Genomic DNA, 14936 nt, shown 5'->3' on the forward strand with positions numbered 1-14936 from the left:
AGGTTAAACTGGGCCACGTAACATTCATTTTACAAGTAACAGAAAGTGCCCAAATCAGCAGAGAATAATTCTATTCTGCACCCGATAAGATAATCAGGGAGAGTGACCCTGATGGCGTTAAGTAGTAGCTAACCATGTATAGGCAAGCCCTTGGATACTCCAACATGTATTACAGGCATCACATAGAGAAACTAAAGCTAGCTACATAGCGTACCTGTAACAATTGTTATTAAATTTGTTGTAGCTTGCAAAAGCTATTAGTACACCAAAACCCACTCCAAGTGAGAAACATATCTGTGTAGCTGCATCTATCCAAACCTATGAACAAAACAGATGAACACAAAGGAGAGAAAAAGAGCTGTTATTACAGATAATTGCAGGAATCTATTCAGCACAGAGATCAAAGACAATATTAAAATAAGGGCAATTTTGTAAATTGTTGTAGTGTGCATCTGTACAATTTGTTTTGTCGGTTGCCACTCCATGCTCAGTTATTGGCATTCAGGGAAAGGATGCATAAATTGATATCTTTTGTATGTGCTCGCTTGTACAGGCTCAACAGATTAGTGTGAACGCCACTGCAGAGTAAAACACTGCATGCAGGTAGTCAATAAACAGATAAACATTGCAACAAATAGATTGATTTATTCAGTATTGATCAGCAAGTGACATTTAAAACAAAAAGTCAGTACAGGTGCTATTGAAGAGTCAGGATCTATTTCCATTGGAACTTTGCCAGGTAAATGAAGTCATCACGGCAAATGTCACCTTTCTTCGGAACATCAGTTGAAGGTATCTGCAAAATGTCTTTTTAGTGCAACAATTAGCCTGGTGATTATTTGAAGAAAAAGCTCTTCACCAATTATTTTCCCTTTTATGTAGATTATTTCAGAAAGTAAACAAAAAGCCATTGTTTTACACAGAAATTACAGCGATATTGGGCCCAATTTTCAATAATGAATCGTGTTGACCATTATGAAATCAACAGCAAACATCCCCCCTTCTGATCTTATGATGGAGAAAAGGTCATTGATGAAACAGTTTGATGGTGATTGGGCCTAGGGCACTATCCTGAGCAACTCCTTCAAAGATGTCCTGGAGCTGAAATGACCGTTCTCCAACAACCAAAACCTGTTCCTATGTGTCAGGTATGACTTCAAGAAAACAAAGAGTTTGCCTCTAATATCAATTGATTCCAGTTTTGCTAGGGCTCCTTGGTGTTACAATCTGTCAAGTGCACTCTTGATGTCAAAGTCTATCACTCTCACCTCACCTCTTTTCATAGAATCATCGAATTCCTATCTTGAGGAAGCAGGCCATTTAGCCCATTGATTCCACACCTCTGAAGGCATCCCACTCAGACCCAACCCCTTATCCTATCCCTGTAACACTGCATTTCCCATGGCTACTCTACCTAGCCTGCACATTCCTGCACACAATGGGCAATAAGGAGCAGCACAGTGGCTCAGTCGTTAGCACTGTTGCCTCACAGCACCAGGAACCCAGTTTCGATTCCACCCTTAGGTAACTATCTGTGTAGAGTTTGCACATTCTCCCCGTGTCCAAAGATGTACAGGTTAGGTGGATTGGCCATGGGAAATTCCCCACAGTGTTTAGGGATGTGTAAGTTAGGTGTGTTAGCCATGGGAAGTGCAAGGTTACAAGGATGGGCCTGGGTGGGATGCTCTTCAGAGGGTCGGAATGGACTCGTTGGGCCAAATGGCCTGTATCCACACTGTATGGATTTTATGAATTTAGCATGGTGAATCCGCCTAACCTGCACATCTTTGGGCTGTGGGAGGAAACCAGAGCACCCAAAGGAAACCCACAAAAACACGGGGAGAATGTGTAAACTCCACACAGTCATCTAAAGCTGGAGTCAAATATGGATATCTGGCACTGTGAGGGCACAGTGCTAACCACTGAGCCACTGTGCCACTCAATTAATTTTAATTTCCAGGTTTCTTTTAAATTTCACATGCTGCCACAATAGGATTTGACCTGTGTCCCCAAAGCTTAGCCCAGGCCTCTGGGTTAGTAGCCTAGTGATGTTAACAGTACACCACATCTTCCTCCCTTTTGCCTATGTTTGAGCCAAGGCTGTAATGAGGCCAGGAGCTGAGTGGCTCTGGCATACTTCAAACTGGGCATCACTGAGTAGGTTATTGCTGAGCAGGTGCTGCTTGATAGTACTGTTGATAAAACCTACCTCCACTTTACTGATGATCAAGAGTAGACTGATGAGATGCGAATTGGCTCGGTTGCATTTGTCCTGCATTTTGTGTACAGGACATAGCTGGACAATTTTCCATATTGTTGGGTAGAGGCTAGTGTTGCAGCTGTAATGTAAGAACTTGGCTAGGAGGCAAGTTTTGGAACACTAGTCTAGGGTACTATTCAAAGTTTGGGAGAAGATTTCTAGCTCGGGTGCTCGTTGTTGTGGTTCTGTTCGCCGAGCTGGGAGTTTGTGTTGCAGACGTTTCGTCCCCAGACTAGGTGACATCCTCAGTGCTTGGGAGCTTCCTGTGAAGCGCTTCTGTGATATTTCCTCCGGCATTTGTAGTGGTTTGAATCTGCCGCTTCTGGTTGTGAGTTCCAGCTGTCCGTTGCAATGGTCGGTATATTGGGTCCAGGTTGATATGCTTATTGATTGAATCTGTGGATGAGTGCCATGCCTCTAGGAATTCCCTGGCTGTTCTCTGTTTGGCTTGTCCTATAATAGTAGTGTTGTCTCAGTCGAATTCATGTTGCTTGTCATCTGCGTGTGTGGCTACTAAGGATAGCTGGTCGTGTCGTTTCGTGGCTAGTTGGTGTTCATGGATGCGGATCGTTAGCTGTCTTCCTGTTTGTCCTATGTAGTGTTTTGTGCGGTCCTTGCATGGGATTTTGTACACTACATTGGTTTTGCTCATGCTGGGTATTGGGTCCTTCATTCTGGTGAGTTGTTGTCTGAGAGTGGCTGTTGGTTTGTGTGCTGTTATGAGGTACTATTGAGGTACTATTGAGGAATGTTGGCAGAGCTCATAGCCTTTACGCTATCCAGTGCCTCCAATTGATTTTTGATGTCATGTGAATCAAATTGCCTGAAGTCTGGTAACTGTGATGCTGGGCACCACTGGAAGAGGCTGCAATGGATCACCCACTCAGCACTTCTGGCTGAAGATTGCTGTGAATGCTTCAGTCTTACCTTTTGCACTGATGCGCTGGGCTTGGCATCATTAAAGATGGGGATATTTGTGGAGCCTCCTCCTCCAATGAGTTGTAGGATTGTGTAAAAATCCCCATCTAAAATACTGGACAAGACCCTGGACTTTTCTAATATCTAAAGTCCTGAGTTCAGGCTGTAACAAGTACACACACAGCCAGAATGATTTCAGTCTGGGGCTATTGCTAATTCCAATTTAACCTCCACTCGAAGAGAACCGTCAACCAAACCCAACACTCTGGGCCAAAGCTAACTTTTACACCTCGAGCTACCCAATGCAGACAGGGTGGATCCCCAGAGATACTGGACATTCAACTTTAATTAAAATACATTCACACATACCTTTAACTATCAGGAAACTGATTGACATCAAAGGCAACACCAGAAACACAATGGTAACACAGGTCTAAGAGGGGCTAACGGTTTGTATAGTTACAAGGTCTGATCTGACCTGGGGGAGAGCCCTTTCCAACAACAAGCTTCTGCACAAACAGCTTCCCCACAGGCTTCCAGTCCCAACAAGCAGCTTTGGAACCAAGAACCACAGAGGCCAAACGGAGAGGCTAAATTGGGAAGTCAAACCGAGGGCATCATCGCAACAAAGGATATCCAAGAGGACAGTGGGACCCCAACAGTAGGAAGCCTGATTAAAGTTTCTGTGACTAAAACTGCTGTTTATATTCTAATAGTGATGAATCTGTGTGTAATTTAATAGTATATTTAACCAGTGTCTTCTGTAAAGTCGATTGTGCCAATTTCCCTGTTCATTGCATTTATTTATATTTCTCATGTCACACTTATCTTTTGTATTGCCCTGAAACACAGAGGTTATTTTGCCCTGAAACACCTGTCTACTTTAGAGTGGTGCTGGTAAAGCTCAGCAGGTCAGGCAGCATCCAAGGAGCAGGAAAATTGACGTTTCCGGCAATAGCCACCTGATTCCTGGTGAAGGGCTTTTGCCCGAAATTCAATATTCCTGCTCTTCAGATGCTGCCTGATCTTGACTCTAACCTCCAGCATCTGCAGGACCCACTTCCACACACCTGTCTACTGCCTTCTTCATTTCACATTGACGAAATAAATCCAGTGTCTGGAACCAGGGACGAAAACAGAAGTTGGAAAAGCTCAGAAAGTCTGGCAAGATCTATGAACAGAAATCATAGTTAACATTTTGGACCCAGCGACCCTTCCTCAGAACTGCTTTTGTCTAGAATCAGGGATCAAGATGTGATTCAAACCACCTAAAATCAGCAAATTATTGATGGCAAACCAGGGTTGTTTAATTTACTTGCAGATGCTGCAGGCCTGCCATGATTGTTTTGAATTTAGGTTCTTCTTCTAATGGAATGCCAACCGTATATTCTCTAGGTTCGCTGAGAGGGATTTGAAAAGTGGAGACAACGATGATTCCATAAGCCTTTCAGCTAAGTTACTTTTGGTGAAATTACATTCCCTACTTTTTGTGTCCGTACATGCCTATGAACTGGTAAGTTGTTTCACCTGGCGTTTGTCAGTATGACCTGAACTCAATTCTGTTAATCCTGAAACTGCCTTGAACTTTCAGTCAATATTCTAAAATATGAAAGTTTTGTTGGGGATCACTGCAGTGAAACTGGAGAATTTCTTTCATACTAACCCTTCACTTGCCAAGTCATAAAGAAGTTACAATGCTTATCATTCTTTGTCAGCTATTTGTTAATCCATAAGGTAAAGCTTCATTCATCCATAGAATAACCAAAGGTCTGGCAGAATGTCAATGGTTTGTCAGTCCATGGTGCAATGTTTGCTTTTCATTTTTCTTGTGTTCTTTGTGCTTTGTAAAATATCAGAATAAAAAAAATCTGCATTGCAGTACAGTGCTTTTTCTATTTATTATTTCATGATGGCTTAAAGTGCCACCCATCACTTCTATTGAGAATTTAAAAATAATTATTTGGCCTCTTTTTTGTAGTTGTACTTTTAAAAGTACATTTTGGATTATCTTTTGCTTTATCTTTCAGATTTACAGGCTTGTAGTAGCAAATGTATACCTATAGGTGGCATTCATGCCAAATAAAGAGATATAACATCACATGGGTTTTTTTAAAAGTCTTTGCATCGATTTGAAAATGAAAATGGTAGAATCAACAAATGTCTGGACACAGGTAAAGCTGCTTTAGTAAAGAAGGTGTTTTTAGTAAAGAAGGTGTCTCCTTAAGTTGTATAATCTTTTAGGACTACTTTAAAGTTGTCATGTCAGGATCTATTTTTTAAATTAACTCAGCAGTTACCTGCCATATATTTTTAAAGTAGAGAAAGAGAGAGAGACAGATGTAGGATGCTCACTTTGTTTCAGTACAAGTTTGTAGCTTTGAATTTTGATTGTAACATTTCTGATTGTTGTTGTACTAACTTCAGTTCTGAACCAGGACAGGCGGAGAGAAAAAATATTGTTGGAAGCTGTGAGGCTGCTGGACTACCAGCTTTTAGCACCTAATTACTGCCATCATGATGCAGTTCACAATTTTCTGTACATTAACCTGGGTAACACATACTGCAAAGAAGCAGGTTCTTGTCAGACGTATATCTTTTTTACAGCGTTATCTATTTTACAAGCCTACAACACCACAGATATACCCACATAGTTTATATGCTTACAGATGCCACTGCATATTGCTCACACATAACTGACTACACAGACACTACTACACAGAGAAAGTTACTGAAAGTGAGGGGGCTATCTTTATATTGGAACATCGCATTTCATGATGACATTGAATTGAATTGAATTGAATTGATTGTCACGTGTACCAAGGCACAGTGAAAAGCTTTGTCTTGCGAGCAATACAGGCAGATCAGAGTTAAGTAGCAGATATACGAAGGCTTGGGCCAGAATCAATGCAATTGTACAGTTGTATTTCCAGAAATTAGAAGTTTATGCAGTAATTTGACAGATCTTTTCAAGAATTTAAGTGTAACTTCTAACATGGATTAAAAAAAACATTTCTGCTGGTTGTGATAACTAAATCACAGTAGCGTGGTCTAAAGATTTTAGGAGTAAAATCAGAAAGGATTTCTATGTACAGGGATTGACAGCTTGGAAATATCTTCTAAAAACATCTAAAAATAATTAATTGTTAACTTTAAATCTGAGATTGATAGATTTTCTGCTGAATGATAGGGGCAAAAACACCAGTATGGAGCTATGTTTTAGGTTATCATGAGATCATTGAATGGTGGAGCAGGGTTGAGGAGTTTAATGACAGAATAATAGAATTATTACAACATAGAAAATCATTTGAGCCTTTAATCTGCACCACCTATCCGAATAACCTTCCACCTGATACCATTCCCCCACCTTCCATGTAATTCTGCACAAGTTTCCTTTTTAGATAATAATCTAATGCCCTCTTAAATGCTTTGATTAAACCTGCCTTTGCCACACTCTAACACATTCCAGATCTTAACCACTTACTTTGTGAAAAAAAACTGTCTCCATCTGCATTTTGTGAAATGTGAAAGGTGACATCACAAGAAAGTAAGTTAGTTACTTATCTTTTAAAGCTCCAAAAATTAATTAGTAATTCAAAGGCTTAACTAATTTAGTCAGGATTAGTAATAATTATCAGTAATAAATCTTATTAGGAATAACTGCTTTATTAATTAATTAAAATAAATTAATTAAACACAGTACAGATGGCAGGACAGGTGATGTTTTGCATCTGTAGAACAGTGGGAGCTTTTGACAGTACTTTGATCCAGGGAAAAACCAAATGCTGCAGGTATTTGTGGCTTGAGGAGCTTTGGATCACAGTTTGTCAACTGCAGGCAGAGCTGCAGACACTCGGATGTATCAGGAAGGGTGTTACTACAGAGCATGCTCTATTCCAGGAAATGGTCACACACAAGTTAGGAACTTCTGATTTGATCAGTGATCAGGGCAGTAAATTGTTATCGTGAGTGAGACAGAGAAGGGGAACCAAAAGATAGAATTACAAGTGCCTGAGCCTTTGCAATTGTCCAGTAGATTTGAGGTTCTTACAGCCTGTCGGGATGAAAATGGGGGCTGCAGAATGGATGAAAAAACTGACCATGGAACAATGGTAAAGGAAGTCAATTTAGTGGGATGCAGTTAATACGAAGTAGTAGTAGGGGTAGTAAGGACAGCATAGTTGAGGGGGCTAGATATCTTTCTCTGCAGCTGATAGCAAGAGTCCAGACAGCTATGTTGCCTGCCTAATGCAGTTTTTGGGACATCTGCTCTGGGATGAGCAGATCTTGCAATAGGTGGGTACGATCCAACAGTCTTAGTCTAGCTAATTATCAACAATATAGGTAAAGCAGGTTGCTGATGAGACCACAACTGTGAACAGCTCTGGCCTCATTTGGAAAAAAAAGACACGAATGCTTTAGCAATAGTCCATAGAAGGTTCACATGACTCCGTGCTGCAGTGAAGAAAGGTTGACCATGTAAGGCATACGTTCATCAACATTTAAAAGAATCAGAGCAAACAAATGGAATCGGTAGTGGAGGATGTTTCCTCTTGGAGGAAGACTAAAATTGGGCAACATAGAGTAAGAGGTCTCCCATTCAAGGCAGACATTAAGATAATTATTTTTCCCTTGAAAGATTGTTGGAACGTGGAATTCTCTAGGAGACAGTGAGGTCTGCAGATGCTGGAGATCAGAGTTGAGAGTGTGTTGCTGGAAAAGCATAGCAGGTCAGGCAGCATCTGCGGTGCAGGAATGGAAGGAGTGGAATTCTCTCCCCTAGATTGCAAAGAAGGCTGGATTTTTACATTTTATTCAAGGCTCAGTTGGATAGATTTTTGATAGAAAAAGGGATGGTAGTACAGGAGTTATGAGCGGTAGATAGGAAGATAGAGATGATGTGACCACCAGATCAGCTACATTTTTATTGTTCAAAGAATCAAACAGTGTACTCCTGCTCCTAGGTTCTGTATTCCTACGTTTCTTACCAATTGAAATCTCTGTCCCCTTGTTCTCAATCATAAAACCAATGGGAACAATTTCCACCTTATCAGTTTGAATATGTCTATCAAATCTCCCATCCACTCTCTTTTCCAAGGAAAACATTCCCAATTTCTCCAATTTATTTACAGAACTTAAATTTCTCAGCAATGCAACCATTCTCATGAATATTTTCCTTATTCTCTAGAATACCTTCACATCTTTACAAAAGTACGGTGCCTAGCCAGAACATAATATTCTGGTTGAGATGCAATAAGTGTTTTATACAGGTTTACCTCATTGTTTTGGTATCTATGACACTATTAAGCTGTATCTTAAGCTTTATAGCTTAAAATACAGTCAGCTTTATAAACCATAAATCCTGCTACCTTCAATAATTTATGCAAATATAAACCCAGGTGTTTTTGCCTATGCATCCCTTTAGAGTTATACCTTTTATTTTGTATGGTTGTGGTTGTTTGAGGTCAGTCATTCATCTCCAAGAGCTCTGCAGGGTATTATTGTAGACCCAAGCATCTTCAGTTGCTCCGTCAATGCCCTTTCCTCAGAAGGTCAGAAGTGGGATATTCACTGATGATTGCACAAGGTTATCACCATTCATGACTCCTAAGATACTGAAGCAGTCCATAACTAAGTGTTACCAGACTAGACGATATTGAAGTTTGAGCTGCCAAGTCACAAGTAACATTCACACGACACAAATGCCAGACAATGACCATTTCCAACAAGAGAGATTCTAACCATTGTCCTTTGACATTCAATGATCACTAACATTGAATCCCCCATGATCAACATGCTTGGGGTTACCCCAATGACCAGAATCTAAACTGGACTAGCCAAATAAGCACTATGGCTATAAAAGCAGGGTTAGAAACTTGTAGCAAATAAATCATCTCCTAACTTTCCAGAACCCAAAATCTACAAGGCACAAGTCAGTAATGTGATGGAATGCTCCCCACTTGCCTGGATGAGTGCAACTCCAGAAATACTCATGAAGGTTGATATCATTCAGGACAAAGCAACCTGCTTGATTGGCACCCATCATAAACATTCAGTCCCTCCCCCACTGATGCTCAGAAGTACCAATGTGCTCCATCTACAAGATGCATGGTCAAAATTCATCAACGTTTCTTAGATAGCACCTTCTAAAACCACACTACTATTATCTAGAAGGACTAGGGCAGCAGATACATGGGGACACCACCACATATAAATTCCCCTCCAAGCCACTAATCATCCTTAGAAATATATTACCCTTTTTTCAGTATTGCTGTATTTTAACCCTGGAATTCCTTCCAAATGGTACTGTGAGTGTACCAACACGAAATGCACTGCACCCTATCACTCACCACCACCTTCTCAAGTACACTAGGGATTGGCAATTAATGCTGGCTTAGCCAGAGATGCCCACATCCTGTGAGTGAATTAATAAAACGCTTACATTCCCACTTTTGCTCCATAATTGGTCTCAATCCTCTTTTTACTATCCTTTCGATATTTGTATCCCTATTGAATTTAGGAATCCCTTTTTTTTGTTAGTTACCAGTTTCTCATCTGGCTGTTCAGATAAATGGATAAAGCAAAGTGACTATTTAGTTTTGTATACAGGGGAGTGCAGTACAAAGTGAAAAACATAATATTAAACTTTGGCGAGGTTCCAGTTTGAGATTTGTGTAACGGTTTGAGTACATTTCTTAGAAAGCATATGAGAAAAAGCCAAGGTACTATGTCCATTCACTTTAGATGGTGCAGAGATGAAGAGTTACAGTTATTAAGTGAAACTTGAGATGCTTGGGTTTTTATCTTGGGAGCTGAGAGAGTTAAAATGTCAACAGATAATCATCAAGAAAATGAAAGGATAGTTTAAAATAGCAATAGATTGTTTTCACTGCTTAGACAGGTGGTGGCAAAGAAGCACCATTTTAAGGATGTAGGAACAGCTTATCAAATCTGTACCGCCATTCAACAGACAATAGACAATAGGTGCAGGAGTAGGCCATTCTGCCCTTCGAGCCTGCACTACCATTCAATATGAACATGGCTGATCATCCTTAATCAATATCCTATTCCTGCCTTATCTCCATAACCCTTGATTCCACTATCCTTGTGAGCTCTGTCCAACTCTTTCTTAATTGAATCCAGAGACTGGGCCTCCACTGCCCTCTGGGGTGGAGCATTCCACACAGCCACCACTCTCTGGGTGAAGAAGTTTCTCCTCATCTCTGTCCTAAATGGTCTACCCCGTATTTTTAAGCTGTGTCCTCTGGTTCGGCACTCACCCATCAGCGGAAACATGTTTCCTGTCTCCAGAGTGTCCAATCCTTTAATAATCTTATATGTCTCAATCAGATCCCCTCTCAGTCTTCTAAACTCAAGGGTATACAAGCCCAATCGCTCCAGTCTTTCAGCGTAAGGTAGTCCCGCCATTCCAGGAATTGACCTCGTGAACCTACGCTGCACTCCCTCAATAGCCAGAATGTCCTTCCTCAAATTTGGAGACCAGAACTGCACACAATACTCCAGGTGTGGTCTCACCAGGGCCCTGTACAGCTGCAGAAGAATCTCTTTGCTTCTATACTCAATCCATCCTGTTATGAAGGCCAGCATGCTATTAGCCTTCTTCACTACCTGCTGTACCTGCATGCTTACCTTCATTGACTGGTGTACAAGAACACCCAGATCTCTTTGTACTGCCCCTTTACCTAAATTGATTCCATTTAGGTAGTAATCTGCCTTCCTGTTCTTGCCACCAAAGTGGATAACCATACATTTATCCACATTAAACTGCATCTGTCATGCATCTGACATTCACCTAACCTGTCCAGGTCACCCTGTAATCTCCTAACATCCTCCCCACATTCCACCCTGCCACCCAGCTTAGTATCATCAGCAAATTTGCTAATGTTATTACTAATACCATCCTCTATATCATTAATATATATTGTAAAAAGCTGCGATTCCAGCACTGATCCCTGCGGTACCCCACTGGTCACTGCCTGCCATTCCGAAATGGAACCGTTTATCACTACCCTTTGTTTCCTATCAGCCAACCAATTTTCAATCCAGTCTAGTACTTTGCCCCCAATACCATGCGCCCTAATTTTTCTCACTAACCTGCTAGTGGGACTTTATCAAAAGCTTTCTGAAAGTCCAGGTACACCACATCTACTGGATCTCCCTCGTCCATCTTCAGAGTTACATCCTCAAAAAATTCCAGAAGATTAGTCAAGCATGATTTCCCCTTCATAAATCCATGCTGACTCTGACTTATCCTGTTACTAGTATCCAGATGTGTCGTAATTTCATCCTTTATAATTGACTCCAGCATCTTTCCCACCACTGAGGTCAGATTAACTGGTCTATAATTTCCTGCTTTCTCTCTCCCACCTTTCTTAAAAAGTAGTACAACATTAGCTACCCTCCAATTCGCAGGAACTGATCCCGAATCTATTGAACTCTGGAAAATAATCACCAACGCATCCACGATTTCCCGAGCCACCTCCTTCAGTACCCTGGGATGTAGACCATCAGGCCCCAGGGACTTATCAACCTTCAGACCTAACAGTCTCTCCAACACCAAATCCTGGCAAATATAAATTCCTTTAAGTTCAGGTCCTTCAGCTGCTGTTACCTCAGGGAGATTGCTTGTGTCTTCCCCAGTAAACACAGATCTGAAGTACCAATTCAATTCTTCTGCCATTTCTTTGTTCCCTGTAATATATTCCCCTGTTTCTGTCTTCAAGGGCCCAATTTTAGTCTTAACCATTTTTTTTGCCTTTCACATACCTGAAAAAGCTTTTGCTATCCTCCTTCATATTTTTGGCCAGTTTACCTTTGGACCTCATTTTTTCTCTGCTTATTTCCTTATTAGTAATCTGCTGTTGTTCTTTAAAAGCTTCCCAGTCCTCCGTTTTCCCACTTATCTTTGCTATGTTATACTTTTTCTCTTTTAACTTTATACGTTTCTTAACTTCCCTCGTCAGCCACGGCCACCCATGCCTCCTCAAAGATCTTTCTTCCTTTTTGGAATTAACTGATTCAGTGAGATCATTCCTGATCTGATAATCCACAACTCAATTCTTCAGCCTTCATAGCCCTCGATTCTCTTACTGATTAAAAATCTTCCTCAGCCTTTTATATACTTAAAAAACTCAGGATTCACTGAGTTTTCATCTCTCTTAAATAGGAAACCCTTTATTCAGAGGTTACATCCTCTGGCCCACTAAGGGAAACAACTTTTCCATATATATCCTATCCAAGTCCCCTAAGAATCTTGCATGTTTCAATAAGGTTGTCTCTCATTCTGCTAAATTCCAATAAGTAGAAGCATACTCAACCTCTCCTCATAAGACATTTCCTCTATATCTGGGATCCATCTAGTGAACTGTCTCTGGATTGGCTCCAATGCCAGTATATTAGATTAGATTAGATTAGACTTACAGTGTGGAAACAGGCCCTTCGGCCCAACAAGTCCACACCGACCCGCCGAAGCGCAACCCACCCATACCCCTACATTTACCCCTTACCTAACACTACGGGCAATTTAGCTTGGCCAATTCACCTGACCCGCACATCTTTGGACTGTGGGAGGAAACCGGAGCACCCGGAGGAAACCCACGCAGACACGGGGAGAACGTGCAAACTCCACACAGTCAGTCGCCTGAGTCGGGAATTGAACCCGGGTCTACAGGCGCTGTGAGGCAGCAGTGCTAACCACTGTGCCACCGTGCCGCCCTTATATCTTCTTTTATATAAGGGACCCCAAACTGTTCAAAGCATTCAAGCAGAACAGAATTAAAGATGGGATCAGAAAATAATTTTTACACAAACAAAAGTTAAGAAATGAAAACTTCTACCCCAAACCATTGTTGAAATATAGCATATTTACTTTTGAAGTTCAATTGTCTGATAAATGAAAATACTAAAGGATATGGGGAATGAGCAAGAGTGTGGGATTAGATTAAATGAAGATAAACACTAGAGCAGGTCCAATGAGCTAATGGTCTCTTTCCATGCTGTAACACTATGATTGTAATTGCTTTTCTAACCCACAGGACATGCACGGAATATCTTCTCTGGATTATTTACTGTGGCTTGTGATATGTTATCTATGTTTAAACAGCTGAAAGTCTGATTATCATCCTATAATTTTTCCAAGTCAATCAACAAGTTAATGACTTTAACACCTTCCATTGCTTACAACAGCTGAATTGTGACAACTATTTTTCAAACTATTCTTGAGTTGGCAAAATAAAGGTTCTTCCATTCTTTTCTGAATAGCTAGCCTTGCTGCCGTGTTTATCTTAACGTATGACTAACACATTATTCCTTTCTGTGAAGCATTGGTTATCAATCAGTTTTAGTTTTCAGCTAAGGGTCTCACCTACGATGTTAGATAACCAATGGCCAACTGTAGAATTTTCCTTTATACATAGAGTGTGACAACTTATGTCTAGGAAGTGTTGAGCTTTGTCAATTTCCACAGACTTTTATTGAACCTTTGGATGTTTCATTTTCCTCACGTCTTAAATATAATATCATCCATGCAAAGTAACAGTCTGAATAAAAAGATATAAAGAGGTAGACATTAAGTCAGGAGAGGCAGCATTACAGGAGATTGTTGAAAGGCAGAAGAGATCAGTTTTGACAAAGATTTTGGACATGAGAGGAATTGATAGAAAAGTTTGTAGAGGACGTTTCAGAGACTATGGTCTGTCACTGTGTCTACAATAATTTCAAATGACTTTTTCGTTAAAATGTATATGGTTTCATTAGTGTTGGTGATGCCAAATAAAATCCGGCTCTGCAAAATTAAATTGAGCTCAAAAATGAAGTAATGGATTACAATACAAAATTACCCACCCTCATTATTTCTGAGGCAAGCGGCCACGGCCCTCTAATTTAAAGGGTTGCATCATGCAGTCAGCGCTAAACCTGAATGCCTGAACAGGGATTGTAAAATTACGAGAATCTAGCAAAGTCAAAGCTAGAGTGTACAACCTTTTTTTTGAAAAAGGAGAGGTGAATTGTGGATGAAGCAAGCATTAAGACATTGTTCAAAAATTGATTTTAATGTGGAGAACAGTTCATCTTGATAGTCTTCCTGGAATGTTTGGGAGCTTACTGGAACCAACCTTCAAACTACCAGAGACCATAGAAAGCATTCTGAGAGATTTTAACATGATGTCAGAAACAGATAAATCTCATGACTTACATCAGCATGAGGCATGTTCAAGCAGTGAGACACCATCCATTTAGCACCATCCAATCATATTCAATCCTCCTAAAGCTAAGTCGTACCAGTGTTACTGATTTACAAGAATCAGGAAGGAAGTTCTTCACTGGTTGGAGACTTACTTGGCACAGAGGTTGAGGTTTGGATGTCAATTATCTCAGTCTAAGGACATCACAATAGGTTAATGTTGCAAGCCCAACCATCTTCAGCTGCTTCATCAATGACCTTGCTGCCATCGTGATTAGAGATACTCACAGATGAGTGCCCAATGTTCAGTGCCATTTTTGACTGATCAGACACTTTATGCCCATACGCAGCAAGACCCGGACAATATTCAGGCTTCTGTTTATAAGCGGCAAGTCGCATTTGTGCCACCGAAGTGCTAGGCAATGACCATCTCCAACAAGAGAATCCAGTGATCTCCCCTTGACATTCAATGTCCTTACCATCACTGAATCTTTTATTGCCAACATCCTGGCAATTACAATTGACCAGAAACCAAGCTTTACCAATTCTATAAACACC

At 40.7% G+C, this 14936-nt stretch overlaps 1 protein-coding gene across 1 annotated transcript in view; it reads right to left on the reverse strand.

Moving 5' to 3' along the window:
• slc6a3 (solute carrier family 6 member 3) overlaps positions 1–14936 on the reverse strand; it is a 124715-nt gene that overhangs the window by 62646 nt on the left and 47133 nt on the right. The window contains exon 6 of the mRNA XM_060825323.1: positions 215–318. Coding sequence (XP_060681306.1) covers positions 215–318 — 104 coding nt within the window. The remainder of the gene's footprint in view (positions 1–214; positions 319–14936) is intronic.

The sequence above is a fragment of the Hemiscyllium ocellatum genome, chromosome 5 (assembly GCF_020745735.1).
Source record: "Hemiscyllium ocellatum isolate sHemOce1 chromosome 5, sHemOce1.pat.X.cur, whole genome shotgun sequence".
Taxonomy (NCBI): domain Eukaryota; kingdom Metazoa; phylum Chordata; class Chondrichthyes; order Orectolobiformes; family Hemiscylliidae; genus Hemiscyllium; species Hemiscyllium ocellatum.